The 8793-nt window shown below is 43.2% G+C and overlaps 2 protein-coding genes across 2 annotated transcripts; both read left to right on the top strand.

Moving 5' to 3' along the window:
* The first annotated feature begins 60 nt into the window (after window positions 1-60).
* Window positions 61-4521, top strand: LOC130521135 (NACHT, LRR and PYD domains-containing protein 3-like). Its single transcript, XM_057024768.1, has 4 exons — window positions 61-2327; window positions 3460-3561; window positions 3817-3929; window positions 4007-4521. Exons 2-4 carry the CDS (start codon window positions 3461-3463, stop codon window positions 4519-4521), a joined length of 729 nt encoding a protein of 242 aa, XP_056880748.1. The 5' UTR covers window positions 61-2327; window position 3460.
* A 125-nt stretch (window positions 4522-4646) lies between these two features.
* Window positions 4647-7973, top strand: LOC130521134 (NLR family CARD domain-containing protein 3-like). The gene is made up of 3 exons (XM_057024767.1): window positions 4647-5827; window positions 6744-6920; window positions 7031-7973. The coding sequence occupies exons 1-3, from the start codon at window positions 4833-4835 to the stop codon at window positions 7239-7241; spliced, it is 1383 nt and encodes a 460-aa protein (XP_056880747.1). The 5' UTR covers window positions 4647-4832; the 3' UTR covers window positions 7242-7973.
* Window positions 7974-8793: the final 820 nt, after the last annotated feature.

Here is an 8793-nt window from a genome sequence, read left to right as displayed (position 1 = left end):
TTGCGGAGGCCCAATGAGCTTGAACATAGACATGTGGTTGTTTTTTATTTGACCGTTTGCATTAGTATCGTTAGTATTTAAGGGTGCAGTGACCTTTGTCACCACTAGTGGGCGGACTTTCCCTCTATTTCGCTGCAGCCCTGAGGTTTGGACTTTACATCCCTTTCCCGAGCTATGCACACTTTAAAAAAATAAAATTCTTTATCAAGAAGTAAATAATTAATTCATTGTGTATTTATCTGTGCCTCAGATGGTGAGGAAAAAGTAGTCTTTAGATGCAAGTCCTCAGGTGATGAGTAGCTTCCTCAAGATCTGCCACTTGCACCTTTGCTGGTTTTGCCACCTGCCAGGTCGTTGACTTAAGTGACCATTTTCTTCCACGGAGCCTCCGTGTTGGCAGTGCAGCATATCTCATATCCTCAGAGGATTTCTGCAGTTTCCACCCTGTTTATCACCAGCTCGTAAGAGTCTGCCACCTTCTTCCTTTCTTGGAATGGACTCTAAATCTGTGGTCTCCGGTGGTTCAGCAGCAGCCCCTCCATGGTCTTCATCACATGTGGCATTTAGCAGACTGGGAGACGATAAGATGGTTTCCACAGACCCTCTGATTCAGCATGATGTGCTGCAGAAGCCCATTGCACCGACTCTCAGGAGTCGAGCGAAACTCCATCTGGACCTGCTGCTTTGGGATGAGGCCTCCTCAGCTACAGGTAGTTTCACAAAGCTGTATATTGACGGCCTAAACACGTTTCCACCCTCGAAGCGATGAGGCTGAAGGACCATTTACTAGCGATGGCTGTTAAAGGGTAGATGTTCAGATGAGCTCATCTCCAGGCGCCTGGTTCCGTCTCTCTTCCTAGTGATCCTGCTGGTTTTCCTGTCGCTGCTTTAAAAGTCTGCAGTGAAATTTTTTTTCTTTTTCATTTGAAGACAAAATGTTCAACATGATAATTTTTGAAGAGATGAAAATACGACACTAGAGGTCAGAAGGTTGGGCGGAAGTTTTCTTGTCTTGTGGAAGGATGAAACCTTTTAACTCTGACAGTTCAAAGCTGAAGAATGAGATGATCCTCCCCAAAGGGATGGCGAGGTCCAGACAATAAACCTGAGTGTTTTTGTGTCCGATTATTAACATGTTCCATGCTTTTCCTTCTGCAACAGTTCATCACACCTGCTCAGTGAAACCTCGGCGTAAAGGAGGTGAAGCCGTGCCTCAGTGACTCTACTTTGGTGTTTTAGAAACTAACAGTTATTAGATGAATATACAGTGTGCACGTACGCGCAAACGTGTGTATAAACACTTAATACACGTGTGTGCGTGTATGTAGACTTTTTAGTACTTTGGGTTCATATACTTTTTAGTATTTTGCAGATTCGTGTCTGTATATAAACCAGATCCTCCTGTAATAAAGAACTAAAGGCTGACTGTTGTCACGTGACCTGTCTCCGTCTGTCCCATGATGGAACCTGCCTGGAACATCTGGTCCACAGAAAAAGCAAAACAGCTCACAGAACTGGCCCAGTTTAGACCCAAAAATGACAATAAATAATGAAAATGTGTGACACAGTAGAAAAATGGACGAACTTTCTATTGGTCATTGACAGTTTCACTCATCGTCATCAGAATGCATCAAAAATATTTAAACCAACAAACTACACACAGAACCGCAAAGTTTAGAGCTTAAAGGGAGCGACAGGTGAAGATTTAAAGCTCAACGCAGCTGAAGAAGTTCCAAAAAGGAGAAATATCATGTGGTGCTTTACCGCCACCCGGTGGACACGCGTGGAACTGCAGACAATAGTTAAACGCGCTCCGACACATTCTGACCTCTGCTGCTCCTCCTGGACTCCAGGGCTGCAGAAATATGCTGCTTTTACAAGTCTTTCAAAATCTGTGAGGCATCATAAATCTTATTTATTTAGCTTGGTTGAATAACGGTGGAGAATGGTGTCCGAAAAGCGTCTTTATTTTAAAGTGAACAAGAACAGTTCGGTCCGCGTTCACAGAGAGGCGGAGAGACCTCGAGAGAGTCCAAAACAAGTCCGCAAGGAAAACTAATAGTCAAGCCACAGAAGTCAGGGTTTGGCGATGAGGCCGAAAACACTCCGCCGCTGGCAGACGGGAGTTCTGTCCTTAAATCTAACGGGAGATTGAAGAGAGACCGCAGGTGCGTGTGTCTGCGGGGCCAGCTGTGGCTGATGAGCGGCTCCTCCACGCCCCCTGCAGGTAGACACCAGCAACAACGGTCCCAGAAACTGGGAACCCAACAAACGAGTTTTTCAAAGTATTCCTTTCAGACTAAGCAGGAAGACTGAAGACCGACAAGGTGAGTAAACGAAGAGCATTATTGAAAAGAATTGACATTTGTGTTTGGAGATAAAATCAAGATTTGAATCAACTAGACGTTATATTTAGTTTTAGCACAAAACATCATTATACATTATAAATGAATCGGTCTTATTTAACTTTCTTATAGTCTGGCTTTAGTTATAGTTGAATAGTCTTTCTAAGTGAAGTTTAGTTTATGTTTCTGCTCTTTGCTACTGATCCTAAAAGAACTTTAAACCCTCCCAGAATGCTTTAATGGTAGTAATATATACGCCATAAAGCTGTTGATTAGGTTTTAAAAGTGAAAGTGAAAGTATTCTCTTCAGACGAAGCAGGAAGAGCGACATTTTTGTGACAGGTGAAAAGCTCTTAGAGTTATTAGAGTTGTTCAACAGTCCAGGTTACAGCTGGATATTTTGTTATTACCTGTCAAACAACATCTAATCGTGTGCAAATTAACATCTCTCAGCTGGACCAATTTAAGACAATAAACTTTCAAAATAACTAAATAAATAAATCCACACAGGATCACAGGACACCAACAGGATTTTTGGTTCATGTTGCACGTTTTCTCACAGTGGTTTATTGTTCTATGTTGTGGGAAGTTAAAAAGTCCTGACTAGTATGTTTATGTAGCACCAAATAATTTATTGGCTGAGCTGAAGACAGTCCTTTCACCATGTTGGCCTGTGGAAAACCAGTGTTGTCGGGCCCGATGGACCAGCGTCCCCGTCGTTGCCGGACCACCGTTGGTTTTTTGGGATCAAAGTCGGGGCGTTTCCTGTATCCGGTTCTCCTCACGGATCCATGACTACAACATGTTGCTGCAAGTGCAGAGACGTTTGCTCTGGAAAGAACTTTAGAGCACATTCAGTGCTGCAGGATGAGGGGCTGGAAAAGGTGCCAGTTCTTTTCTCACTGCAGGGAACAGTTAAAAAAAGCAGCTTAAACTCTGAAAACATGAAAATTATACAGATACATCATTGATTTATTGATTCAGTTGTTATCCAGAATGGATTAGAAATGTTCCTGTTTGATAAAAATGCAGTGAATTGGGATTATTTAACTACAACCTCTACAGATTATTTACCTTCATCACAGTCTCATCACTATTTCTGATGTTTCCTCAGGATGGACGAGGACAGAGCAGAGTCCACAGTGCCCAGCTGTGTGTCCCTGAAGAGTGACCAGTCCAAATATGAACTAATAGACTTCAGAAGTTCAGACAAAATGTAAGAAAACTAAAGTGTGATGATGTGTTTGTGTGCCAGCTGTTAGTCACATTAACAGCAGCAGGTTGTGAGTTTATTATTGGAGATGTTTAACACTTAAACCTCATACAGTCATATAGTTACATACTTAATGTGAATATTGTTGATTAGAAACAAGGATCGATGAATTCAGACATAAATGCTGGAACAATATTGAGTCTTGATCAGGTTCTTTCATCCTATAAATCAAAGGACTAATAGAGATGTGTTTCATAGTGAGAGGGGGGAGCACATCCTATCAAACTGGGACCAGTCAGCTCCACCAGGAGAGTCCTCTTGTTCACAATCTGGAAGCAGATCTGGAGATGCTGAAATGAAGCCCAAACAAAGTAAAATTGTTCAATATAATTTGTAGTTGTGTTGATGATTTATTATAGATGGAAATCATTGGTTTACTTATTTTCAGGAGGTGATCTGCAGGAGGTGATAGAAGGTCATAAGATCAGTCTGAAGAGAAGATGTGAACATGTGACTGAAGGAACTAATGGAGCAGGAAGTGGAACCCTGCTGAACAAGATCTACACTGAGCTCTACATCACTGAGGGACAAAGTGAGGAGGTGGACACACAACATGAGGTGAGACAGCTTGAGAGAACCTCCAAGAAGAACATCCAGGACACTCCAATCAAGTGCCAGGACATCTTCAAAGTCTTATCTGAGCAACAGAGACACATCAGAGTGGTTCTGACCAACGGTGTCGCCGGCGTTGGAAAAACCTTCTCAGTGCAGAAGTTCAGTCTGGACTGGGCAGAAGGTTTGGAGAACCAAGACATCAGTCTGGTGCTTCCGCTCTCATGGAGGGAGCTGAACTTGATCAGAGATGAGCAGCACAGTCTTCTCTCACTGCTTCATGTTTTCCATCCAACATTACAGAAGATCAGAGCAGAAGATCTGAGTCTGGAAACTTCTGTTCATCTTTGATGGCCTGGATGAAAGCAGATTTTCACTGGGTTTCAACAAGCATCAGGTCATCTCTGATGTCACACAAGTATCGTCAGTTGAGGTGCTCCTGGTGAACCTCATCCAGGGGAACCTGCTTCCCTCAGCTCTCATGGATCACCTCCAGACCTGCAGCAGCCTATCAGATTCCTCCCTCGTGTGTTGACAGGATCACAGAAGTACGAGGCTTCACTGACTCCCAGAAGGAGGAGTACTTCAGGAGGAGGTTCAGTGATGACGATCTGTCCAAGAGAATCATCTCACACATCAAGGCCTCCAGGAGCCTCCACATCATGTGTCTGATCCCAGTTTTCTGCTGGATCACTGCTATAGTTCTGGAGGACATGATGACCAGAGACCAGAGAGGAAAGCTGCCCAAAACCCTGACTGACCTCTACTCACACTTCCTGATGGTTCAGATAAAGAGGAAGAAGCAGAAGTATGGAGGAAAGCAGAGAACAGAGGAACTGACTAAGACTGATAAAAGACTCCTTCTGAAGTTGGGTCGGCTGGCGTTTGAACATCTGGAGAAAGGAAACATCATGTTCTACTCTGAAGACCTGGAGCAATGTGGACTGGACGTCTCCGAGGTGTCGGTGTACTCAGGAGTTTGTACAGAGATCTTCAAAAGAGAGAGTGTGATCTTCCAGAAATCAGTCTACTGCTTTGTTCATCTGAGCATTCAGGAGTTTCTGGCTGCCGTCTACATGTTCCACCGTTACACCAGGAAAGACACAGCGGTTATAAATAAGTTCCTAAAATATTCGAAACCAAACCCCTTTTCCAGGATTACATGGTTGTTCACAAATTACGATCCAGTCACATCTCTTGATGACTTCCTCAGGAGAGCACTAATGGAATCTCTCAAAAGTAAAAATGGCCACCTGGACTTGTTTGTTCGCTTCCTTCATGGTCTCTCTCTGGAGTCCAATCAGAGGATCTTGGGTGGACTGTTGGATCAGATGGAGAACCACCCAGAAACCATCCAGAAGGTCCTCAACAACGTGAAGGAGGTGAACAGTGATGAAATCTCCCCAGACAGAAGCATCAACATCTTCCACTGTCTGATGGAGATGAAGGATCAGTCAGTCCATCAGGAGATCCAAGAGTTCCTGAAGTCAGGGAAGAAATCAAAGAGGAGACTGTCAGAGATCCACTGTTCAGCTCTGGCCTACCTGCTGCAGATGTCAGAGGAGGTTCTGGATGAGCTGAACCTGCAGCAGTACAACACCTCAGAGGAGGGACGACGTCGCCTGATTCCAGCTGTGAGGAACTGCAGGAAGGCCAAGTAAGTAAAGATTTTTGGGGCGTTTAAATCAACCGAGTCGATCATGTCAGGTAGCAATACCCCCTCCAGTGGTCATTCCTTCAATTCTTTATTTCCATTGCAGCGTCCATAAATGAAAAAAGAACACCAATTCATTCAGAAATGTTCAACACTGGCTGGATATAAGTTCAAAGTTCAATCCAGACAAACCAACATAAGCAGGAATAATAGGAGCCACAAGTTAACTTACTATCATGAAATTACTGTCATGTAATTAAATAACTTTTGTTTGTTTGTATACATCGTATTCAAACAACAGAAAAACACATTTTAACTAATGACACGTGACTATTTTGCTTCATTTGTTCAACGTAAAAACAGCCCGCCTCGTTGGTTTAAATGGGTGTTTTAGGTCTTTGTGGCGGTTCCGTTTGGAGCCTTTATGTGACCCACAAAGTTGTTTGACCCTTTCCACACCCGTTAGGTGGCAACTTCATCACTAGCAACAAAAGGTGCAGTGAAAATGATTTGAAGGAAAACAGGCAGATGTAACAGAAGCTGACGGCAATCGATGCAACCAGAGACTCTGATGTCATCGATCGGATCGCTGAATTAAGACTTGACGCACGATCGTACAAATTGGATGAAATGCAAAATATCCAAAGAGCCGATAGACAGATAAAAAGATGCACGTTTCTTTAAACCATTTGCTATAATCATTTTAAATATTGAGTAATTATGAGCTGTTCTAAAATAAGACAAATGTTAAGAATAATTCAGTTGCATTTCAGATCTGATGGTCGTTCAAACTGTTGCTCTACGGTGTTGAATTTAGCTTTTCCAGGAAATGAGCTACATTTGTGTTGAGGTAGATTCTCAGATAAGTTGATTAGAAATCCCAAAGTTTGACTCACTATTTTTGTTTCATACACAACAGACTGTCTGATAGTGTTCTTTCAAAGAGTCATTGGGAAGTTGTGGCCTCAGCAATGACGTCAAACCCTTCTCATCTACGGGAGCTGAGCTTAAGCTGGAACAAAAGCCTGACAGATGCTGGAGTAAAGTTACTGTCTTCTGCAATGATGCATCCAAACTGCAGACTGGAGACGCTCAGGTCAGGAGGCCTCTGTTGGTCTTTTCTAAATTTCTTTACATTTTCTGCTTTTCTCTTCATTTTCAGATTTAGAAATGTGTTTTTATTTGCCCCATTTATTGGTTTTCCAGGCTGTGGTGCTGCAGTTTATCACAGATCAGCTGTGACTCTCTGGGCTCGGCGCTGAGGTCCAATCCCTCCCATCTGAGGGTTCTGGAGCTGAGTGGGAACCAGCTGAAGGATCCAGCAGTGAAGCTGCTCTGTGGTGTTCTCCAGGATCCTCTCTGTAAGCTGGAGACTCTCAGGTCAGTCAGAGATGATCCAGTACTTTCCGAGGTGTAACTAGTTAGACAATAAATGTTTACATGTTTGATCTTTGTTATAAACGTAGTGTTACAGTTCTCGGAAAAAAGACCACACAGGATAGATTTGCAGTATTAAATTGGTTGTGGAAATCTTTCCCATGTGAGGATGGTCATCAATGACTAGAAAGGAAGTATCAGTTGTAGCTTTGTCTTGTTTTATTTTAGGCTGGCCACAAAACCGCCCAAACATTCAGACCAATCAAAAATGGTTCTTCCTGTCTTTTAAAGATCAGAAGGAAAACTAGAAACCCCAAAAGAAAGCTGCTGCAGTGTGCCATGCCCCTTCTCTACTGAGAAAAGCCATCCCAAAAAAGAGAAAAGCCCAAGTGTGAAGTGAGCACCCTGTTAAACCTTGGTACCGAAAGCCTGCAATCGTTCTCATCTTAGGTGGCTTCATTCCAGCCAGAAGCCCAAACCTGCCTCCCTCTTAAAGGGGCAGCAGGTCAGTCCAACCACAGAAACCTTCATGAAGATCTGAAGCTTTCAGCATCCACAATTGTTGCACCTCACTTCCATTGGAGTCCAAATCAGAAGTCAACAAGTTGATTCTACACCGATTCTACACAATGCAACCATTTTAAAAATGTTTCCATGCATAAGTTTTCACAAATTTTTAGATAAATCTGTTTGTTCATCGCCTCCTTCTTTTGTAATGATCATTAAAGAAAATGACCTTATTTGAGTTTTTCTCCTCAGAAATATGACTTTCTAGGAACGATGTAATAAATGCAGCTTGCAATCTAAGACAATATGAAAGTACGTGTATATAATAGTAGTGGAAGTAGTTCATACAATAATATATTTTCTCTTCTAATCGAATCTTTCTATGTTATTAAAGTAAAACCTGCTCTTAGTCAACATCTAAGACATCAACCAACCAAAAATCCTAATTTTCTATAATATATTATAAAACAGTAGAGAAGACTCTTTCTGCAGAGACACTGGTGGAAGGAATGTAGAAGTATCACTTGCTGAACTTGGAAGGTGGAGCAGAAACCACCAGCTGAGAAGGTCCTCAGCGAGAGGAAGTGGTGGAGAACCATGAAACTTGCTAAGCTCCACCTCAGCTCCAGAGACGGGCTGAGCTGTAGCTGTGGCACCAGGTATCGCCCAGAAGAGCCTCCAACAAACAAGCTCTTCTCTTGGGAGGAGAGGGCTTTGAATCTCAGCTCAGTGTGCTTGTCTCTAGTAGGTCGCAGCTGCACCTTTTCCTGAGCTCCTTGTTGATGCCCTGAGGGGAATTGATGCTCCTGCAATGTTTTCTGGCAGCATTGAGCTTGCACTGCGGCAATCAAACACACTGTGGGGTGGCTCTCTTTCCTTTTCTCACCTGGAGAACAAGTGACACCAGCTGCCAATCATTGTTGGAGAACTGTGCAGTCAGGGGAACTATGCGTCCAGACTATAGCCACCCTTCCAGCATCCAGCAGTGTCTAAAACCTTTGATTTGGTTTCACCAGAGAGTGTAGGGATTGCAGGGTTGCTGCAGCATCGCCCACAAGCTATCAGGAGTGGGTCGCTTTGTCCCA

This window comes from Takifugu flavidus, unplaced genomic scaffold (assembly GCF_003711565.1).
Source record: "Takifugu flavidus isolate HTHZ2018 unplaced genomic scaffold, ASM371156v2 ctg716, whole genome shotgun sequence".
Classification (NCBI taxonomy): Eukaryota; Metazoa; Chordata; class Actinopteri; order Tetraodontiformes; family Tetraodontidae; genus Takifugu; species Takifugu flavidus.
The sequence above is the reverse complement of the archived record's forward strand: the minus strand, read 5'-3'. Positions and strand labels throughout refer to the sequence as shown.